The following is a 24,589-nucleotide window of genomic DNA, read 5'->3' as shown; positions in this document are numbered from 1 at the left end:
TAGGGACGTAAATAAATAAATAAATGTTCATATAACAGGCAGAAGTTGATATAAAAATAATCATTCATTCATTCATTCATGTACCACATTTCGTACGAACAAGAATGAAGAAAAATGAAAAGGGAGGTGTACAAAACAATTTATGGCAAGAGAAAGAAGGAGGTACGAATATCTTATGTTTTATTTTTTCGTCTATGATTTATGTACGTTGTGCTCTGATTCATTTTCTGTTTTCGATGGATTTGTGTGTGTGTGTGGAAGGGATAGATATACGGATAAAGTGGAATGATGGAATTTATATTCCATTGGTTTGAAGTAAGCGAAATTATTGTGGATTCTATTGCAAGAATTTAGAGCGATTCTAATGTAGGTATGTTGTTAAAGACTAACAAGTCCATTGTGATACCATATATGGCGAACTTCTCTCTTACCGCTTAACCGGATTTCGCGCAGATTCTATGAATAATCAGCTGTGACCTCCCAATCACATCCCTTCCCTATTTTTTAATGATTCCAATTTCTGGAGATCAAAGTCCTTCTGGCTGGCGCCCGGGCACAGATAGGAGGTGTGTGTTCATTGATTGCTGTTGTATCAACCACTTCCCTCACTACACTCCCTCTGATTGTCCGTGACGTTATTTGGATACTTCTCTCTTATCAATTAACCGGATTTTGCACTGATTCTACGAGCAATCACCATTTTCATGGGCATCTATGGATCTGCAGAAAAGAATTTTCATTCTTCGCACTCACACACTCATTCTACGAACCATTTTCGTCCGCCGCTATGGATTTGCCTTTTAGAATTTGTCCGAGAGTCTAAACAGTGTTATCTTCCAGACACGCCCTTTCCATATTTTAAACGATTCCAATTTCGGGGGATGCAATATTCTAATCCCTTCTGTCTAGGATACTTCTCTCTTATCAATTAACCGCATTTTGCACTGATTCTACGAGCAATCACCATTTTCATGGGCCTCTATGGGTCTGCAGAAAAGAATTGTCATTCTTCGCACTCACATTATGAGTGCGAACATTATTTCGCTGTCTGTGATCACCAGTTAATCTGCTATTTTCAATCTCCCCATTTTTAATTATCCCAATTCGTGGAGATGCAATATTCCTAATGGTTCTGTCTGGCGCCCAATCATACGTAGGTGTGTTCATGGATTACTGCTACATCAGCCACTTCTCTCTTATCAATTAACCGGATTTTGCACTCATTATACGAACCATTTTCGTCCGCCGCTAGGGATTTGTCCAATCTTTTAGTATTTGTCCGCGAGTCCAAACAGTATTATCTTCCAGACACGCCCTTTCCATATTTTAAACGATTCCAATTTCGGGTGATGCTATATTCCGATCCCTTCTGTCTAGCACCCGAGCACACAAAAGCAATGAGGCCGCCGCTTTCGTATTTTGGATTCAGGCTCCGAACACTATTTCGGTGCCTGTGATCACACAATTAGTCTCCCAGTCTTTTCTGAGGATACAATATTCCAAGCCCTTCTGACTGGTCCCGAGCATATATAGGTGATATGTTTCATTTTCGTTGCTTTTCCTCTTTCAGATGGGTGTGTGCTCATGGATTACTGATCTGTCAGCCTCTTCTCTCACCAAATGTTCTTTTAATTGTTCGTGATGCTATTCTCATATCACCTGCGGTTAACTTCTCTCTTTTCAATTAACCGGATTTTGCACTGATTCTACGAGCAATCATCATTTTCGTGCGGCTCTTTAAAGATCTGCAGAAGAGAATTTTTATTCTATGTAACTATGCCCGAACAGTACTTCGGTGTTTGTTAATATTCCAGTCACGACTTTTCCCTATTTTTAATGATTTCAATTTCTGGGATGCAATATTCCAAGCTCATCTGTCTGACGCCTGAGCATATGGAATTCATGAGTTATTGCAGTATCAGCCGCTTCTTTCACCATGTTCGTTACCTTGCCCTTTTCAGCCCATTTTCCTTCAATATAATTGTCGATGAGTCACCCCACTATTGATAGGTAGGTACGTTTGGCGCCCGAGCAAACATAGGTGTGTGCTCATGGATTACTGATCTTTCAGCCACATTTTCCCACCTCAGTAATGCTGGTGACATTTCTGAGGGTTTAAAAGCTTCTGTAAGTGGTTTCACTGCAATGTGGAACGCCGTTCGGACTCGGCTATAAAAAGGAGGTCCCTTGTCATTGAGCTTAACATGGAATCGGGCAGCACTCAGTGATAAGAGAGAAGTTCACCAATGTGGTATCACAATGGACTGAATAGTCTAAGTGAGCCTGATACATCGGGCTGCCACCTAACCTAACCTAACCTTCAGCTACATTTATCACCTTCCTTCTTATTTTGTTCAATTATGTGTCCGAGAGTCCAAACAGTATTTCGGTGCTTGTGATCACCAGTTAATCTCCCAATCACGCCTTTTCCCTATTACAATGTCTGGGGATGCAGTGTTCCAAGCCCTTCGGCCTGGCGCCCGAGCATACATAGGTTTATGTTCATGGGTATTGCTGCAACAGCCTCTCCTCTCACCAGTTTTCGTTGCTTTTCCAGTCCCATTATCTTCAATCTAATTGCAGTTGACTTCTCCGCAATTTTGATATGTATCTCCGTTGATATTAGGTCTGGCTCCTTTACGCTTTGGTGTCTTTGGATTCAGGCCGCACTTGAGTCTACATAGTGGTCAGTATCTGTTAGTCTTTGCGCCAATCGGCTTGGTTTGAAACTTACAATTCAGTTTTCCATTTCTGACACGAGCATTCTGGAGTTGAATACCTCACATCTTTCGATTATACCGACATAACCTGGTTGTGGTTAATGACAATGGTACCGAAATTCTATTACTAAAGCCAGACAAGCAGTCAAATGAAGGATCGGATGGAGGTCCGTTCTCTCTACAGTTTCCTATACTCTTCCCCATAACCTCGTTGCAGATTCAAGCTACCAGCGTCACGCTGTGGAAAACATTCCGACCTGTCAAACTGCTAACCTTAGAAATGTGATAGGATGTCTGCGTAATACTCCACTGGACCCTCTGCATATTGAGACCAAAATCTTTTCTGGGCGAAAGCAAGATCTTGTAATTCCAATACCTCCTGGTTTATTTTCAAGGAAAATCATTTCGTGGTATGAGTCCACTGTCCAGGAAAATCAAGTTGGAGTCGTCATTAACAGAACTATGAGGCCTAGAGCAGATAGCTTTAGCCAAACTTTCGAGGTTAATTTTGTTGGTGGAGTCCAACCAACACTTGCAGCATAAGAGAAAACAACATTCTTAGGAAGCCTCCTCAACTCATTGGTCTACAGAAATTTACTTCACTCACCGCTAAATCACTCTGCACCCATTCAAGTGAAGGAGGGGACAGAGTTCCCTTCAATCTCCAGTTTCCTAAACTCTTCCCTGGTTGCAGATTCAAACCACAAACGTCACGCTATGCAAAACATTCCTATCTGTCAAACTGCTAACCTTAGAACTGAGATAGGATGTCTGCGTAATACTCCACTGGATCCTCTGCATTTTGAGTTCAAAATCTTTTCTTGGCGATAGAAACATCTTGTAAAACCAATATATACTGCTCTATATTTGAGAAAATCATTTCGTGGTAGGAATCCAGCGTCGAGGAAAATCAAGTTTAAATACATTAGGCTTAGAGCATATAGATTTAGCTCCTTCATTCCCGATATGGAAAATGTCTCTTCTTATTAATTTGATGTGGGATTAGTTTCCATCTTTTCCCTAGCAAATTGTGTAAGTAATAAGGAATTAATAATGCGAAGGATCCGATAACCCCTTTGCCCCCGCATTTCATCCTTCAGAGATATTTCTTAAACGTCTGCACTCTAAACCCTTTGCATCTTCTATTACATAGTGAATTTCCATCACCGCTATACCATACCACCCTTTTTTCTATAGGTTTGTTAGTTATAAAGGGTGATTCTTTTGAGGTTAGGATTTTCATGCATTAGTATTTGACAGATCACGTGGGATTTCAGACATGGTGTCAAAGAGAAAGATGCTCAGTATGCTTTGACATTTCATCATGAATAGACTTACTAACGAGCAACGCTTGCAAATCATTGAATTTTATTACCAAAATCAGTGTTCGGTTCGAAATGTGTTTCGCGCTTTTTTATCGACAAATTTTGTTCAGCGATGAGGCTCATTTCTGGTTGAATGGCTACGTAAATAAGCAAAATTGCCGCATTTGGAGTGAAGAGCAACCAGAAGCCGTTCAAGAACTGCCCATGCATCCCGAAAAATGCACTGTTTGGTGTGGTTTGTACGCTGGTGGAATCATTGGACCGTATTTTTTCAAAGATGCTGTTGGACGCAACGTTACGGTGAATGGCGATCGCTATCGTTCGATGCTAACAAACTTTTTGTTGCCAAAAATGGAAGAACTGAACTTGGTTGACATGTGGTTTCAACAAGATGGCGCTACATGCCACACAGCTCGCGATTCTATGGCCATTTTGAGGGAAAACTTCGGAGAACAATTCATCTCAAGAAATGGACCGGTAAGTTGGCCACCAAGATCATGCGATTTGACGCCTTTAGACTATTTTTTGTGGGGCTACGTCAAGTCTAAAGTCTACAGAAATAAGCCAGCAACTATTCCAGCTTTGGAAGACAACATTTCCGAAGAAATTCGGGCTATTCCGGCCGAAATGCTCGAAAAAGTTGCCCAAAATTGGACTTTCCGAATGGACCACCTAAGACGCAGCCGCGGTCAACATTTAAATGAAATTATCTTCAAAAAGTAAATGTCATGGACCAATCTAACGTTTCAAATAAAGAACCGATGAGATTTTGCAAATTTTATGCGTTTTTTAAAAAAAAAAAGTTATCAAGCTCTTAACAAATCACCCTTTAGCCTATTCAAAGTACTGAATTTAAGAGGTATTTACAAACCAGTATATTTTTAGCATTTAAATACTCTGAAGTAGTTTATATTTCATCCTCCCACCTCTTTCTCTATACTTACAGCACAAATATGCTCAGTCTTGCGGGAATTATGGTAGAATTTTTACGATAGTGAAATAAAACCGCAAAAGTTAGAGTTGCAGCAACGTTAAAGAATTTGTCTAACTAGGATATTCATCATCCTAGTAGCGATATAAGATTATTGGATATGATATGGAAATGGTAAGAAAGCCAATCAAAGAATGTTTTATGACGAATGGCGAAGAGGCAAGAGTATGAAAACGATAGAAATTGAAATGATGAATAACGACAATGCAATAATAGTTGGGGTTTCGATAATCTAACAAGTATTTGTTGAATTTCGGGGAGTCAAGAATAGTTGAAAGGAAATAAGAGAATTTATCACTGATTGTGTTGAGTGATATAAAATGCGATGGATATCTGAAAAGGTTCTGATATGATAGGTTAGGCAAGGTTCTTAGCTGTTAATACAACCAGTCTTCTACGAGAGTTGCCTTTTATTTGGCGGTAATGGCCAAACCTAGTGTTGCAGCAATCTGCCAACTGCCAGCTCTATCCTAAAGTTTGAAATTTTTGAGGTTATACGTACTCAGGATATACGAGCGCTATTTTATAGATTAAATAATCCTTACAGACAAATTCTATAAATACATATTTACAAATAACATTATGCATTCAAAAATAGTATTATTTTACGCTTAAGTGTGGTATGATTTTCAGATAGGTCCAGTAAGAAGAAATACTTATTGAATTGGGAGAACAGACGAAGTATTGGGTTATTATTCTCATAATTTGACCGAGAAAAAGGGATTTTGAGCAGCTGGTAGTTCCGTGACGGCCTCAGAGGAACATTCACAAGGATCCGATTCAAAATATTGACACAATCCGTCCGTCCGTGAATAACATTAGACAAGAAACTAATATTTAGCATTGTACGGCGACTCTTTAAAGTTGGGAGTCTGATTATATTCAGCCTGTATTCATAACTAAAGGGTTATACGGTCAAAATTTGGTCAAGGGAAAACGCGTGTAAATCGGTGAAATCGTTTATTTAAAAAATCAAATTAAATTTCTTTTTCACGTTCAAATAGTATAAAATTCAGGAAAAATATTCAGTTAGGCTTTCGCTTTTCCAAATCCGAATTGGCGGGCCTCACGCTTGACACCTGCCATCAGATTTTGTACAGCCACCTTGTACACCTTCTTCGCCGCAGAAAGCCAGTTTGCCTTGAACTGCTGCTCGTCCTTAGCAGTTTTTTTGGTCTTCTTTAGGTTCCGCTTGACAATAGCCCAGTATTTCTCAATTGGGCGGAGCTCTGGCGTGTTGGGAGGGTTCTTGTCCTTGGGAACCACCTGCACGTTGTTGGCGGCGTACCACTCCATGGCCTTTTTACCGTAATGGCAAGATACCAAATACGGCCAAAACAGTACGGAACAACCGTGTTTCTTCAGGAAAGGTAGCAGACGTTTATTCAAACACTCTTTCACGTAAATTTCTTGGTTGGCAGTCCCGGAAGCTATGAAAATGCTGCTTTTCAAGCCACAGGTACAGATGGCTTGCCAAACCAGATATTTCTTTGCGAACTTTGACAGTTTTATGTGCTTGAAAATATCTGCTACCTTTCCCCTTCCTTTTGCCGTATAAAACTCCTGTCCCGGAAGCTGCTTGTAGTCGGCTTTGACGTAGGTTTCGTCGTCCATTACCACGCAGTCAAACTTCGTCAGGCTGTACACGACGATGTACAGCCTCCGGGATCGCGCTTTGGCCGTCGTATTTTATTTATCATCGCGATTTGGAATCACTACCTTCTTGTAAGTCGATAGTCCGGCTCGTTTTTTGGCTCGATGCACTGTTGTAGACGATACGCCCAGCTTATTTGCGGCATCTCGGAGAGAGAGGTTAGGGTTTCGCTTGAAACTACCGGAAGCCGTCTCAGCGGCTTCCGGTTTTCGATTTCCCCCCGATCCAGACTTCCTGGCTGTCGACAAACGTTCCCCAAACGCTTTAATTACATTTGTAACGGTTGATTTGGCAACTTTTAGCGATTTTGCCAGCTTTGCGTGCAAGTAGCTCGGATTTTCGCGATGCGCGAGCAAAATTTTGATACGCTGCTCTTCTTGCTTGGACGGCATTTTGACAACTGAAGAGTGAATTCCAAAATCAAAATAGGAGCAACATTCTACACACACACACGCCTTCAAAATGAGGGCTGTTCAGGTTTTTTAAATGCAAAATTGAAAGAAATACGTCAAGTTTATATTGAAGAAATTTTGACCGTATCACCCTTTAGGAAAGATATTCAAGTATACAGCTCACAAACGAAATATATAACAATTTTGTTACAGCCGGATCAGAGAACTCCTTGCTCCACCTTTTGATGAAGCCAAGAGTTCCATATGCTTTGTTAATAGTTAATGAAATATGTCGTCGAAAATCCAAACGTGGGTCCAATGTGACTCCAAGGTCTAGTATAGAATTGGCAAATTCAAGTTCACGATCGTTCAAGACATAGCATGAGTGTCAAAGTTTTATTCTAACAAATGGCATATGTTTACATTTCGATATGTTCAGCTCCATCAGATTGCACCACTGAAATAATCTGTCTAGATCTTCTTGTAAAATAGTTTGACCAGTATGATCGTTAATCTAGATTTTCTAAAGCCATGTTGACAGTTAGATAAAATTGGTGATACTTGAAAACATAGAATTTCAGTCACAATCTTCTCAAAAAGTTTCGGAATAGCATTCAGTTTAGCTATACCTCTATAATTACAAATATCCATCTTTAAATAACGGTGTAGTAAAGGATTGTTTCCATGGCGGAAAAATTCCTGAACTAAGCGATTTGTTGAATAATTCGCATAGAGGAAGAGAAAGATAATCAGCATATTGTTCCAAGATGTTTTGCTTCCAGCAACATAAATTGTTCATCTGGCCCAAAAAAATGAAATCATGAACATTTTCGTGCATTTAGTTTTTACAACTTTCGAAGATGAACTAATTTAATTTTTGGCGATGAAGACCGGTGGTATGATGAATTTAACCGATGTCGTAGTTCACTCCAAGACGAATTTCATGAAGGTCTTTGTTGTTCCCGAAACCATTGATGCTATACGCCAACTGATATTAGAAAATTGTGATGTGACCTATCGTAAAATTGAGACAACCTTAGAGGGACCAGCATACATGCAATATTGCTTGCGCATTTGAGACAACCTTAGAGGGACAAAAATATTTGTTCGCGTTGAATTCCGCTCAAGTGCTTCGAGCACGATGCATGCACGGTTGCCACAGTTTCTATAGAAATAAAAATTTGACTACATTTTCTATAGAAAAAAAATTTTGACAAAATTTTCTATAGAAATAAAATTTTGACAAAATTTTCTATAGAAATAAAATTTTGAGAAAATTTTCTATAGAAATAAAATATTGACAAAATTTGCTATAGAAATAACATTTTAACCAAATTTTCTATAGAAAAAAATTTTGAGAAAATTTTCTAGAGAAATAAAATTTTGAGAAAATTTTCTAGGGAAACAAAATTTTCTAGAGAAATAAAAGTTTGTAAGGCTTGAGGTCATGTTGTAATAAAACAATATAAAATCTTAGTTTTTTTATAGTGTTTTATTTGTTAAAATTGTCTATAGAAATAAAATTTTGACAAAATTTTCCATAAAAGTAAAATTTTGACAAAATTTTTTATAGAAATAAAATTTTGACAAAATTTTCTATAGAAATAAAATTTTGACAAAATTTTCTAAAGAAATAAAATTTTGACAAAATTTTCTATAGAAATAAAATTTTGACAAAATTTTCTATAGAAATAAAATTTTCGTTTTGTTTGTTATTGTTGGCTTCTCTTCAATCGTTATTGTTGTTTTTTTTTTTTTTGGATCTCAGCTTAAAGCCATGCATTGACTAAACTACAAGTGTAGCTTAACCAACAGAGGAAAAGTATGCTTGTCAAATTTATTTGGGCAAAGCCCTATAGACTGCAAGATGGTTGGATGTACAGCTGTTTCGGAATTACCACATTCCTCATCAGCATCCTCCACTTGCACATCCAACCATCTTGCAGTCTATAGGGCTTTGCCCAAATAAATTTGACAAGCATACTTTTCCTCTGTTGGTTAAGCTACACTTGTAGTTTAGTCAATGCATGGCTTTAAGCTGAGATAAAAAAAAACAACAACAATAACGAAATAAAATTTTGACAAAATTTTCTGTAGAAATAAAATTTTGACAAAATTTCTTATAGAAATAAAATTTTGACAAAATTTTCTATAGAAATAAAATTTCGACAAAATTTTCTATAGAAATAAAATTTTGACAAAATTTTCTATAGAAATAAAATTTTGAGAAAATTTCTATAGAAATAAAATTATGAGAAGATTTTCTATAGAAATAAAATTTTGAGAAAATTTTCTATAGAAATAAAATTTTAAAAAATTTTCTATAGAAATAAAATTTTGACAAAATTTTCTACAGAAATACAAGTTTGACAAAATTTTCTATAGAAATACAAATTTGACAAAATTTTCTATAGAAATAAAATTTAGACAAAATTTTCTAGAGAAATAAAAGTTTGTAGAGTTTGTACGGCTTGAGGTCATGTTGTAATAAAACAATATAAAATCTTTGTTTTTATAGTGTTTTATTTGACAAAATTTTCTATGGAAATAAAATGTTGACAAAATTTTCTATAGAAATAAAATTTTGACAAAATTTTCTATAGAAATAAAATTTTGAGAAAATTTTCTAAGAAATAAAATGTTGACAAAGTTTTCTATAGAAATAAAATTTTGACAAAATTTTCTATAGAAATAAAATTTTGACAAAATTTTCTATAGATATAAAATTTTGACAAAATTTTCTATAGAAATAAAATTATGAGAAAATTTTCTATAGAAAAACAAGTAAGTAAAGTAGAAAGTCGGGCGGGGCCGACTATATCATACCCTAAACCACATATATGTTACATATGGGGTAACATATAGGTCTGGGAGATAAACCGCAGTTGCATATTTAAGAAAATTAAGGGTACATGTTTATGGGTGCTTTGTGTCAATCTGACTATAGCTCATAGTCAATGTTGCCAGGGAAAATGTTCGGTTTACCCTACAAGGACAAAAAAGTTCCCTACTTTCCCATACATTCCCAAACAATTTTCCCTACTATATTTTTCGTTAAATTTAAAAAAAAAAAATTACAAAACAAAAATGGTTCTAAGTACTTTATTATCTGAAAACATGAATATGCAACGTATATAAATTAGAATATAAATTTGTATTACCACCACGGTTGCCACAGTTGGTAGAATTCTACCCAAATTAGTAATCTTTTTTGTTAAATCTTTATAAAAATAAAATTTTGGAAAAAGTTTAAATAAACAAATTTTTGTGAGAAATTTTTCTATAGAAATAAAATTTTGACAATAAATTCCACAGAAATAAAATTTTAGAAAATTTTTTATAGAAATAATATTTTGAAAAAATTTGCTATAGAAATACAATTTTGACAAAATATTCTATAGAAATAAAATGTTGACAAAATTTTCTACAGGAATAAAGTTTACCACACATTGTTAAAGATCAAGCCTTGCCGTCTTCTAATTTCCTCCTCTAGAGCCACCAAAATGTAAAAATTATTACAAATTGTGTTAAGTGAAAATGTCCTACATTGTGACCCTACGTCCCTACAAGACGCTAAATATTAGAAAAACCCTACATATAGGGAATTTCCCCTACTTCTAGCAACACTGGCCACTAATATTGAGCTCATTATTAAAAAAGAGAAAATCGTTAAATTAGTGTGGGTAATAAATACAAATTTGTAAAAATCGAGCAATAGTCTTATGTAAGAGCTACAAGTACGTATAAGTACGATCGGCTAGTACATCAAAATTTGAAATTTGAGTAACATTGGTTAACAAATAAGAGTACTATGGCAAAATTTGGGAAAATCGAGCGATGCATATATATGAAAACTATATCTAAATCTGAACCAATTTGCATAATATTTTGCGGGTTTGATTAATACCACAAAAGGTTACCTTGTGCAAGATTTGAGTAAGATCAGTTAAGAAATGAGGCCTGTATGGTCAAACATAAGGTTATTAGGGGCGAATTTTTCAAAATCGGAAAATCGGGCTATACATATATATGGGAGCTATATCTAAATCTGAACAGATTTCGATGATTTTTTGCACATATAGTTAGTGCTATAGAAGACTACATTTAGCCAAATTTTAGTAAGATCGGTGGATAAATAAGGGTTTTATGGCCAAATTTAGAAAAATCGGGCGGTACATATATATCGGAGCTATAGCTAAATCTGAACCGATTTCGATGATTTTTTGCACATATAGTTAGTGCTATGGAAGATTATATTTGGCCAACTTTGAGTAAGATCGGTTGATAAATAAAGGTTTTGTGGCCAAATTTGGGAAAATCGGGTGATACATATATATGAAAGCTATATCTAAAACTGTACCGATTTGGATGAAATTTTGCAGACTTGAAGGGCGATGGAAAAGATTACCTTTTGCCAAATTTGGTGACGATCCGTTTTAAAAAAAGCGCAACGTGACCCCATTTGTCGAAATCGGGCGACACATATATATGGGAGCTATATCTAAATTTGATCCGATTTCTTCCAAATTCAATAGCGTTCGTCCTTGTGCCCAAAAAACTCCCTGTACCAAATTTCATCAAAATCGGTTAATAATTGCGACCGGAATCCTGTGAACAACAAATACATGGACAGACGGACGGACACCAAGCGTAGATCGACTCAGGAGGTGATTCTGAGTCGATCTGTATATATTTTATGGGGTCTAAAATCAATATTTCTGGTAGGCACATTTTTTGGCCGATCAAACTTATTATACCCTGACCACTAACTATGTGGTTTAGGGTATAAAATTTTTGACAAAATTTTCTATAGAAATAAAATTTTGACAAAATTTTCTATAGAAATAAAAATTTGAAAAATAATTTGTTTTGTTTGATAGTTTCTTTGATAACATTTGATTCAAATTTTGGTAGATTATTTTTGGTCCAAAAATAACATTTTTCTCTTGAAACATGTTTGAGTTGACCATATTCCATCTATACGTGTAATTCCGAAATAGAAAAGGCAATCATCGTATTCATTTATTATAACATTTACAATAGCATTAGTAATTCCATCTACGAGATGCTGAATCCTGAAATTAATTGTCATTTCACTCAGTCAATTGCCCTCCACATAAGTAGTAGTATAAATGAATCGATATGAATCCATCCAATAGAATAATCTGAATGGTTCCTAAAGATTCATCATCATTATCCAACAAAAGGATGTACTTTATACCCAAATCATAGATATGATTTAATACCTTATACACCTACACAAAATCCAATCATTATCTCTTCAGCTATGGTATGACAAGTATGAATAAAGAGTCTATGATTCCTTTTCAAAATGTACGTGACCGAATAGCAAATGTTTTTGGGGAATTTATGCAGCTCATTTGAAATCAATTAGCAATAAGCCTACCACAATTTCAAATCGTGTGAAAATGTTAAACTGACCTAGAATCCATAATAGATTATTGCTATTGTTTGAATTCATTGTCGATATGTATATGGATTGCATATTTCTAGGATTTCCGCAACATTTTTCACGGAAACACCACCACAATTTACACCATTTGATAAATTTGTTTTAACACACATTTGGATAAACTTCTAAATCCTAAATGTTTGGATAAAGGTACATGAATTACCTCAATATATTTTCGTTCACTTTATTTCAATAGCTTAATTGAATTCTCTTCTCTCTTCAACTTTGGAAAATTCTTTATAAACCATCTTAAATAGAAAGAAAATATCATCATGTCACAAAGCAGAAGACAAGGCAATAGTGTAAATAACACTAATTATTATCATAGTTCTCAACATCCTCGAGACTTTGGTCCATAATAAAATTCTGCTAACAAAAAAAAAAAATTACTATGATAGTTCGTTTTTTCTTTAGACTACGCAAAGGATAGAGTCACTTGTAAGAAGATTAAATTGTGACTGCACTAATGATGAAAGGAATGACAAAAGCAAGCACAAAAGTTGTTGATGGTAGTTAAGTAAGCAGAGAAAAATGAAAACATTAAAAAGGAAAAAAAAACGTTTTTTTTTAACAAGACTGAGGTAATGAAATGGGTAAGCTAAAAGTTATAATTGACCCAGAGGGAAATAAAGTAATTGATAGTAAAAAAAATACAATTACCATGAAATATGAAGAAAACCCTTTGGTGAACAACGTGTAGTGGCTTAAGATTATTTTAGAATATTTTTTTAAGAAATATATAATTTTTACGAAATTATTAGTGACAAAATTTTGTTTAGAAATAATTTTTTTGACTAAATTTTCTATAGAAATAACTTTTGTGATAAAATTTTTTATTGAAATAAAATTTTGGAAAAATTTTCTACAGAAATAAAATTTTAGCAAAATTTTCTATAGAAAAAAAATTTTGACAAAATTTTCTATAGAAATATATAGAAATAAACATTGTGAAAAAATTTTCTATAGAAATAAAATGTTGACAAACTTTTCTATAGAAATAAATTTTGTGACACAATTTGCTATAGAAATAAAATTTTGACAAAATTTTCTATAGAAATAACATTTTGACAAAATTTTTCATAGAAATAAATTTTGTGACAAAATTTTCTATAAAAATAAATTTTGTGAGAAAATGTTCTATAGAAATAAAATTTTGAGAAAATTGTCTATAGAAAAAAAAATTTCTATAGAAATAAAATTTTGAAAAAATTGCTATAAAAATAAAATTTTGTTAAAAATTTCTATAGAAATAAATTTTGTGACAAAATTTTCTATAGAAATAAAATTTTGAAAAATTTTTCTATAGAAATAAAATTTTGAAAAAAATTTCTATAGAAATAAAATTTTGAAAAATTTTTCTATAGAAATAAAATTTTGAAAAAAATTTCTATAGAAATAAAATTTTGAGAAAACTGTCTATAGAAATAAAATTTTGAGAAAAATTTTCTATAGAAATAAAATTTTGTGACAAAATTTTCTATAGAAATAAATTTTGTGGCAAAATTTTCTATAGAAATAAATTTTGTGACAAAATTTTCTATAGCAATAAAATTTTGGCAAAATTTTCTATAAAAAATAAATTTTGTGATAAAATTTTCTATATAGAAATAAATTTTGTGACAGCATTTTCTATAGAAATAAATTTTGTGACATAATTTTCTATCCAAATAAAATTTTGAAAAAAAATTTCTATAGAAATAAAATTATGACAATATTTTCTATAGAAATAAAATTTGGTAACATTTTTTGTAGAAGCAAAATTTTGAGAAAATTTCCTCTAGAAATAAAATTTTTACAAAATTGATTGACTAAACTACAAGTGTAGCTTAACCAGCAGAGGAAAAGAATGTTTGTCAAATTTATTTGGGCAAAGCCCTATAGACTTGCCAGATGGTTGGATGGACGCACGTTTCGGAATTACCACATTCCTCATCAGCATCCTTTACTTGCAGCAAAACTATCAAACAATTATCAGAATAAATTCAGGCAGTTCCCTAAACCCAAAAGTAAACCACACTTGAACCTTCCGAAAAAAGGTTTTCCTTTGCCACCGTCAAACCATCGATTTGAGTGCAGTTGGCTGGGTTTATTTTGAGCGTACTTCCTCTTTTTATACCCTGGCAGTTCACTAAACCCAAAAGTAAACCACACTTGAACCTTCCGAAAAAAGGTTTTCCTTTGCCACCGTCAAACCATCGATTTGAGTGCAGTTGGCTGGGTTTATTTTGAGCGTACGTCCTCTTTTTATACCCACCACCATAGAATGGTGACGGGGGTATAATAAGTTTTTTTCATTCGTTTTGTTTTGTTATTGTTGTTCTTTTTTTCTTTCATCATTGTTGTTTTTTTTTTTTTGATTTCAGATTAAAACCATGTATTGACTAAACTACAAGTGTAGCTTAACCAACAGAGGAAAAGAATGTTTTGGCAAAATTTTCTATAGAAATAAAATTTTGACAAAATTTGATAAATTTTGTGACAAAATTTTCTATAGACATAAATTTTGTGACAAAATTTTCTATAGAAATAAATTTTGTGACAAAATTTTCTATCGAAATAAAATTTTGACAAAATTTTCTATAGAAATAAAATGTTTAAAAAATGTTCTATAGAACGTTTCCGACAAAATTTTCTATAGAAATAAAATTTTGAAAAAATTTTCTACAGAAATAAAATTTTGATAATATTTTCTAGAGAAATAAAATTTTGGCAATATTTTCTATAGAAATAAAATTTTGAGAAAATTTTCTCTAGAAATAAAATTTTGGCAAAAATTCTATAGAAATAAAATTTGTGACAAAATTTTCTAGAAATAAAATTTTGACATTTTCTATAGAAATAATATTTTGATAAAATGTTCTATAGAAATAAAATTTTGATAAAATTTTTTATAGAAATAATTTTTTTCTTCTTTAGGAATAAATTTTGATAAAATGTTCTATAGAAATAAAATTTTGACAAAATTTTCTAAAGTAATAAAAGGTTGACAACATTTTCAATAAAAATAAAATTTTGTTAAAATTTTCTTAGAAATAAATTTTGTGACAAAATTTTCTATAGAAATAAAATTTTGACAAAGTTTTCTATAGTAATAAAAGTTTGACAAAATTTTCTATAAAAATAAAATTTTGTTAAAATTTTCTTAGAAATAAATTTTGTGACAAAATTTTCTATAAAAATAAAATTTTGAGAAATTTTTCTCTAGAAATAAAATTTTTGACAAAATTTTCTCTAGAAATAAAATTTTTGACAAAATTCTAGAGAATAGAAAATTTTCTCTAGAAATAAAATTTTGGCAAAAATTCTATAGAAATAAAATTTGTGACAAAATTTTCTAGAAATAAAATTTTGACATTTTCTATAGAAATACAATTTTGATAAAATGTTCTATAGAAATAAAATTTTGATAAAATTTTTTATAGAAATAATTTTTTTCTTCTTTAGGAATAAATTTTGTGACAAAATTTGCTATACAAATAAAATTTTGATAAAATTTTCTATAGAAATAAAATTTTGATAAAATTTTCTATAGAAATAAAATTTTGACAAAATTTTCTATAGTAATAAAAGGTTGACAACATTTTCAATAAAAATAAAATTTTGTTAAAATTTTCTTAGAAATAAATTTTGTGACAAAATTTTCTATAGAAATAAAATTTTGACAAAGTTTTCTATAGTAATAAAAGTTTGACAAAATTTTCTATAAAAATAAAATTTTGTTAAAATTTTCTTAGAAATAAATTTTGTGACAAAATTTTCTATAAAAATAAAATTTTGAGAAATTTTTCTCTAGAAATAAAATTTTTGACAAAATTTTCTCTAGAAATAAAATTTTTGACAAAATTCTAGAGAAATAGAATTTTTGAGAAAATTTTCTCTAGATTTTATTTTTGACAATATTTTCTATAGAAATAAAATGTTTAAAAAATGTTCTATAGAACGTTTCCGACAAAATTTTCTATAGAAATAAAATTTTGAAAAAATTTTCTACAGAAATAAAATTTTGATAATATTTTCTAGAGAAATAAAATTTTGGCAATATTTTCTATAGAAATAAAATTTTGAGAAAATTTTCTCTAGAAATAAAATTTTGGCAAAAATTCTATAGAAATAAAATTTGTGACAAAATTTTCTAGAAATAAAATTTTGACATTTTCTATAGAAATAATATTTTGATAAAATGTTCTATAGAAATAAAATTTTGATAAAATTTTTTATAGAAATAATTTTTTTCTTCTTTAGGAATAAATTTTGATAAAATGTTCTATAGAAATAAAATTTTGACAAAATTTTCTAAAGTAATAAAAGGTTGACAACATTTTCAATAAAAATAAAATTTTGTTAAAATTTTCTTAGAAATAAATTTTGTGACAAAATTTTCTATAGAAATAAAATTTTGACAAAGTTTTCTATAGTAATAAAAGTTTGACAAAATTTTCTATAAAAATAAAATTTTGTTAAAATTTTCTTAGAAATAAATTTTGTGACAAAATTTTCTATAAAAATAAAATTTTGAGAAATTTTTCTCTAGAAATAAAATTTTTGACAAAATTTTCTCTAGAAATAAAATTTTTGACAAAATTCTAGAGAATAGAAAATTTTCTCTAGAAATAAAATTTTGGCAAAAATTCTATAGAAATAAAATTTGTGACAAAATTTTCTAGAAATAAAATTTTGACATTTTCTATAGAAATACAATTTTGATAAAATGTTCTATAGAAATAAAATTTTGATAACATTTTTTATAGAAATAATTTTTTTCTTCTTTAGGAATAAATTTTGTGACAAAATTTGCTATACAAATAAAATTTTGATAAAATTTTCTATAGAAATAAAATTTTGATAAAATTTTCTATAGAAATAAAATTTTGACAAAATTTTCTATAGTAATAAAAGGTTGACAACATTTTCAATAAAAATAAAATTTTGTTAAAATTTTCTTAGAAATAAATTTTGTGACAAAATTTTCTATAGAAATAAAATTTTGACAAAGTTTTCTATAGTAATAAAAGTTTGACAAAATTTTCTATAAAAATAAAATTTTGTTAAAATTTTCTTAGAAATAAATTTTGTGACAAAATTTTCTATAAAAATAAAATTTTGAGAAATTTTTCTCTAGAAATAAAATTTTTGACAAAATTTTCTCTAGAAATAAAATTTTTGACAAAATTCTAGAGAAATAGAATTTTTGAGAAAATTTTCTCTAGATTTTATTTTTGACAATATTTTCTATAGAAATAAAATGTTTAAAAAATGTTCTATAGAACGTTTCCGACAAAATTATCTATAGAAATAAAATTTTGAAAAAATTTTCTACAGAAATAAAATTTTGATAATATTTTCTAGAGAAATAAAATTTTGGCAATATTTTCTATAGAAATAAAATTTTGAGAAAATTTTCTCTAGAAATAAAATTTTGGCAAAAATTCTATAGAAATAAAATTTGTGACAAAATTTTCTAGAAAAAAAATTTTGACATTTTCTATAGAAATAAAATTTTGATAAAATGTTCTAAAGAAATAAAATTTTGATAAAATTTTTTATAGAAATAATTTTTTTCTTCTTTAGGAATAAATTTTGATAAAATTTTCTATAGAAATAAAATTTTGACAAAATTTTCTATAGTAATAAAAGGTTGACAACTTTTTCAATAAAAATAAAATTTTGTTAAAATTTTCTTAGAAATAAATTTTGTGACAAAATTTTCTATAGAAATAAAATTTTGACAAAGTTTTCTATAGTAATAAAAGTTTGACAAAATTTTCTATAAAAATAAAATTTTGTTAAAATTTTCTTAGAAATAAATTTTGTGACAAAATTTTCTATAAAAATAAAATTTTGAGAAATTTTTCTCTAGAAATAAAATTTTTGACAAAATTTTCTCTAGAAATAAAATTTTTGACAAAATTCTAGAGAATAGAAAATTTTCTCTAGAAATAAAATTTTGGCAAAAATTCTATAGAAATAAAATTTGTGACAAAATTTTCTAGAAATAAAATTTTGACATTTTCTATAGAAATAAAATTTTGATAAAATGTTCTATAGAAATAAAATTTTGATAAAAGTTTTTATAGAAATAATTTTTTTCTTCTTTAGGAATAAATTTTGTGACAAAATTTGCTATACAAATAAAATTTTGATAAAATTTTCTATAGAAATAAAATTTTGATAAAATTTTCTATAGAAATAAAATTTTGACAAAATTTTCTATAGTAATAAAAGGTTGACAACATTTTCAATAAAAATAAAATTTTGTTAAAATTTTCTTAGAAATAAATTTTGTGACAAAATTTGCTATAGAAATAAAATTTTGACAAAGTTTTCTATAGTAATAAAAGTTTGACAAAATTTTCTATAAAAATAAAATTTTGTTAAAATTTTCTTAGAAATAAATTTTGTGACAAAATTTTCTATAAAAATAAAATTTTGAGAAATTTTTCTCTAGAAATAAAATTTTTGACAAAATTTTCTCTAGAAATAAAATTTTTGACAAAATTCTAGAAAAATAGAATTTTTGAGAAATTTTTCTCTAGATTTTATTTTTGACAATATTTTCTATAGAAATAAATTTTTGATAAACTTTGCTATAGAAATAAAATTTTGATAAAATATTCTATAGAAATAATTGTTTTTTCTTCTTTAGAAATAAATTTTGTGACAAAATTTTCTATAGAAATAAAATTTTGATAAACAAAAACAGAAACAAAATTTTCTATAGAAATAAAATGTTGACAAAATTTTCTATAGAAATAAAATTTTGACACAATTTTCTATAGAAATAAAATTTCGAAAAAAATTCCATAGAAATACAATTTTGACATTTTCTACAGAAATTATTTTTTTTGTTTGTTTGCTCTTGAAACATGTTTGAGGTGATCACATTCCTTATCTGCGTGCAAACTGGATTTTTTTAATATAAAATTCCCATCAAAATATTTGCATACTTTTAGGCGGACTCATTTCGTTCTCGAATTCATTAAGTTTCTTAGAGCAAAAAAAATGTAAAACAGGACACGAAAACACTACTATTATTTATGGAACACACTATAAATAAAATTATAAATTCATTGCGTTATAAAGATAATGAACTCGTACTTTTTGATAACTAAAAACTAAACTAACTCTCGTCCATATTTTCAGTAATTGATGGTCCTTTGAATTACCAGAAATTCTTTCTAACCTGTTTTCTATTTTGATTTTATATCAGCACACACAAAATATCTCATCACCCAAAATCGAAATAAACAGTTTCAACAGTTTTTCTCTATTTCATTACAGATGCTACAGACAGCGGCTTCTTTGGTGCAGGAGGATATTCCTCAAGCTGATGCATTACGGGGTCAACCCGAATACTCCTCGAATGCTAACGACAATACAGGTTCGAAACGTCGTCTTGGCACACGTAAACGTAAAAGGCGACCTCAAGTAGTCCCTACAACAGATGAAGTGATCACTGGACCCACAGCACCATTTTGGAGAGGACCCCCGGAAGAGGAAAGTCGTAATAGCTTGACTACAATATCTCCAAGTCCAACTTATCCCACTGTATACGAGAGAAGATCAACAAACGGGGTAAGAAGACGAAAACCATCCACTATAAGAGAACCATTGGCAGCCTTGGAAAAGGAACAGAAGCTTTATGAATTGAGAAACTCCAAACCGGAACCAACCGCAGCAACGTCAACCAATTCAGTTTTATCTGGAAATCGCAGTAATTCAGAGCATCTAAAGAACATTTTGAAAAATAGCGGTGGCCTGAGTTTAAGCGAAATTCTTCAACAGAAAAATATATCCTTGGATGATCTATTGAAGGGCAAACAAAATGCTTTGCAGGCATTGCAAATGAATATAACTTCACCGTTAGGGCAAAATATTGCTAGGGATTCCAGTTCCAGATATACACCCAAATCGAAATTTAAAATTAGCACTACCAGCAAACCATTATCGGCAGATCATCGTAGTGACCAGGAGGCTAAAGAGCATTCCAAGTTATCGGCTTTACAAAAACTAAAATTATTTGGTTCAGCCTCTAGGCCCAGTGGAATTCAAGTCGGTTTAACAGATCATTTAACAACGCGCAAGAAGGAAGGACCTTTGTATAGTAGCACCACAACCACCAGTACTACCACTACAACAACAGCAGCACCGACCACACGTATACCGCTTTATAAGAAATTCCTACAACAGAGATCTACGCTAAGACCTTCTTTCCTATTGAAGAACTCTCAAGTGGTGACCACCACGGAAGCAGAACCTATCTCCACGACAATGTTATGGGAAAAAGACCAAGACCTAGCTGGAGAAGATGAGGATGGAATTCGAGATGAACAAAGACGTGAATATGATGGTGTCGAAGACAATGAAGAGGAAGATGAAGGTGTTGAAGAATATCATCCACCTTCAACTTTTGAAAGTACTGAGGCCACAACCTGGAGACCCATCACCACCACAACACGAGAACCCATCACAACAACAACTACAGCTCGTACCACCACGACGAAGCAAACTAGCACTACCCCATGGAAAGACCTAAACACATCAACCCGCCGAATATTCTCATCAACTCGTGGATTTGGCAGAAGTTCATATCGTTTTACAACTACCAGTAGTACAACCGCAAAACCGCCAAGGACCACTACACAAACGGCAACCACAACAACGCTAGCGCCACCGACGACAAGTCCAACGACAACCTCGACAACAACCGCCAGCAGCAGCACCATGAATCTAACACCAAGAGCTAATCTAAATCTCAATACGGAAGATATAAGAGAACGTATCCAGGAGACCCTATTGAAAAATCTCATAGAAAAGGAAGACTCCCTGAAAAAAACCGCGACAGCAGGCAATTCTAACAAAGAAGAGGATCCCGATGATGATTTGGAGAATTTCTTTGAGGAGACGGTTAAACCAAAGGCATCCACAAAATCCTTGGAAACTTCAACAATAACCACACGCATGAAACAATACACATCATCGGCCCCACCACCACAACTTCCATATCCACCATCGGCGACACTCCAAAGTCCCTACATCATACCCGATTTCGATAATGTAGATGATCGAACCGATTTGTTGGAACTCATTGAAGATCGTCGATCTGGTAATCGTCTCTTCAAGGTTTTGGAACAACGTAATATGACTCTCGATGAGTTGATTGAACATCGGAAACGTGGCTCCAGCCAACTACATTTGGCCACCATAGTTCAGACACCTTCACGTTATTATCCCAATAAGAAAGTTCTGTTGCAGGATAACATGGATATAGTGACGGCTTTTGAAAATTTCCCCCACTTTAATTTGCTAAATTTGAAGAGTGTCAAACCGGATGATATTAAGACAGATTCCCAAGGTTCCAGTTACTTTACCTCAATCATAGACATTGAACCCACTGATGAGATATACAAAAATGCCAAAGGTCCTGCTGGCCTCTTGGCTGCTGATAAAGGTGCGTCAAATTATGTTAGCAATCGTTTGGATCGTAGGCGACAATTAAGGGGTCCCTATAGATATGCGTATGGGGATAATATACGTAGACGTCGTGTTTAGAGAGCTGATGATTTAAGGGAGTAAAAAAGAGAGAGAGGAAGAGAGTGAAAAAGACAGAAAGTGTAAAGTATTGGAGAGATGATGGCAGTATGTTTTTTTATTTTTACCCCCAATTCTTTCGGCTGCTGCTGCTGAGGCGGTTGTCAAATGGCGTCAATTGGTTATGAATTTGTTCCCTGAAAACCCCCTCCACTCACAAAAAATATATCCTGCATAGAACAAAATTTTAATTTGATTAAATTTGGAAGCCGCTAAAGCAGCATACAGCTCTTCTGATAGTTAAGAATACGCCACAAATATGTAAGTTCTCAATAGAAATTCATTCATTCTTACATTAAGTACCTCCAGCCCATGGCCTTGTCATAGGACGGCAATCCTCCACTTGACGAATAATTTTCAATTCATTGGAAATCTCCTTCAGCGGAAATTGTACCCCATCCCGTATAAAATATATCAGTGTAGGTAAACTTTATATTAGCGGAGACAAAAACCTAGACATGTTCAATTTTTACAATGACTCAGTTCTCAAGAGAAATTTTTATTCTTACATTAAGCACCTCCAGCCCATGGGATTGTCATGGGACGCGACACTTATCCTCATTTTCATTTCTTTACCAGAATTTTTTCTATTCCCAGTATTAGCGAAGACACAAACCAAGCTATGTTCATTTGGTACAGTAAACTCAAATAATGACCAGAGTTCGGTTACGTACATAGGAAAAAAGGAAGAATAAATAATTTGTGATTTTTTTAGTGCAAAACCTCCTGCCAACAGAAGAAAGTAAAACAATTTAGACGATTGAATGATTTTTATAAAGTACCGAAAAAAACTCACAGATTTACTGAAAATCATACAGATTCTACATAAATCGGATCTTAAGCTGAAAGGCAGATTTTAGTATTCGGGACACTGTGCCAAAATTAGGATATACAAAGTACTTGTGAAGGCAGCTATCCTCGTATACGAATCCAAAATCAGTTTATTCAATTTGATAACAGTTTTTGAGAAAATTAGGTCATAAGCTTAAAGTCAAATTTTAAATCTAAATCTAAAATTCCCAAGTACTTCGTATATCCGATATCCGTTTGCCATAGTTGGTAGAATTCTACCAAAAATGGTAGATTTTTTACTCTTTGGTAGATTGGTATAATTATTGATGTTCCTCTCTAACTAAGAGATACTTCACACATTTTCTATAGAAATAAAATTTTGACAAAATTTTCTATAGAAATAAAATTTTTACAAAATTTTGAATAGAAATAAAATTTGGACAAAATTTTGAATAGAAATAAAATTTGGACAAAATTCTCTATAGAAATAAAATTTTAACAAAATTTTCTATAGAAACACAAATTTGACAAAATTTTCTATAGAAACAAAATTTTGACAAAATTTTCTATAGAAATAAAATTTTGACAAAATTTTCTATCGAAATAAAATTTTGACAAAATTTTCTATAGAAATAAAATTTTGACAAAATTTTCTATAGAAATAAAATTTTGACAAAATTTTCTATAGAAATAAAATTTTGACAAACTTTTCTATAGAAATAAAATTTTGACAAAATTTTCTATAGAAATAAAATTTTGACAAAATTTTCTATAGAAGTAAAATTTTGATAAAATTTTCTATAGAAATAAAATGTTGACAGAAGTTTCTATAGAAATAGAATTTTGAAGAAACTTTCTGCAGAAATAAAATTTTGTCAAAATTTTCTATAGAAAAAAAATTGACAAAATTTTCTATAGAAATAAAATTTTGACAAAAATTTCTATCGAAATAAAATTTTGATAAAAATTTCTATCGAAATAAAATGTTGACAAAATTTTCTATAGAAGTAAAATTTTGATAAAATTTTCTATAGAAATAAAATTTTTACAAAAATTTCTATAGAAATATAATTTTGACAAAATGTCCTATAGAAATAAAATTTTGACAAAATTTTCTATAAAAATAAAATTTTGACAAAATTTTCTATAGAAATAAAATTTTGACAAATTTTCTATAGAAATAAAATTTTGATAAGATTTTCTATAGAAACAAAATTTTGACAAAATTGTCGATAGAACTAATATTTTGACAAAATTTGTGACAAAATTTTCTATAGAAATAAAATTTTGATAAAATTTTCTATAGAAAGAAAATTTTGACAAAATTTTCTATAAAAAAAAATTTACAAAAATTTTCTATAGAAATAAAATATTGAAAAATAAAATTTTTTTGTTTGGTAGGTTTTTGGTAAAATTTTCTCGAAATGTTGGTAGATTATTTTTGTCTCGAATGGCAACCGTGATCCCCATCGACACTAATATTCAACTGCTGGCGTACTTCCATGTAGTGAATAGAAGTACTCTCTGTTTCAATCTACGATGTTTTGACTGTATATCCCTAAATTCCACGTATGACTGAAGCCCGCGCAGATAATCCAACGGTTGGTTCCTTTCGGTAGAGACGTGTTCGAATGCCTTCGATAGGTCAAGCGCC

The 24,589-nt window shown here is 30.9% G+C and overlaps 2 protein-coding genes across 3 annotated transcripts in view; one reads left to right on the top strand and one right to left on the bottom strand.

The window, feature by feature from the left end:
• LOC142228102 (actin-histidine N-methyltransferase-like) overlaps positions 1–24,589 on the bottom strand; it is a 78,398-nt gene that overhangs the window by 41,378 nt on the left and 12,431 nt on the right. The window lies entirely within an intron of this gene.
• The window catches only part of LOC142228100 (uncharacterized), a 447,611-nt gene that overhangs the window by 420,358 nt on the left and 2,664 nt on the right, over positions 1–24,589 (top strand). Inside the window, exon 3 of one of the 2 annotated variants that reach the window (XM_075298417.1) lies at positions 19,834–22,003. In XM_075298417.1, the coding sequence (XP_075154532.1) occupies positions 19,834–22,003 (2,170 nt within the window). Of the gene's footprint in view, positions 1–19,812; positions 22,004–24,589 lie in introns of both variants that reach the window. The other variant, XM_075298416.1, reaches the window with a different exon arrangement.

This window comes from Haematobia irritans, chromosome 3 (assembly GCF_050003625.1).
Source record: "Haematobia irritans isolate KBUSLIRL chromosome 3, ASM5000362v1, whole genome shotgun sequence".
NCBI lineage: Eukaryota > Metazoa > Arthropoda > Insecta > Diptera > Muscidae > Haematobia > Haematobia irritans.
The sequence above is the reverse complement of the archived record's forward strand: the minus strand, read 5'-3'. Positions and strand labels throughout refer to the sequence as shown.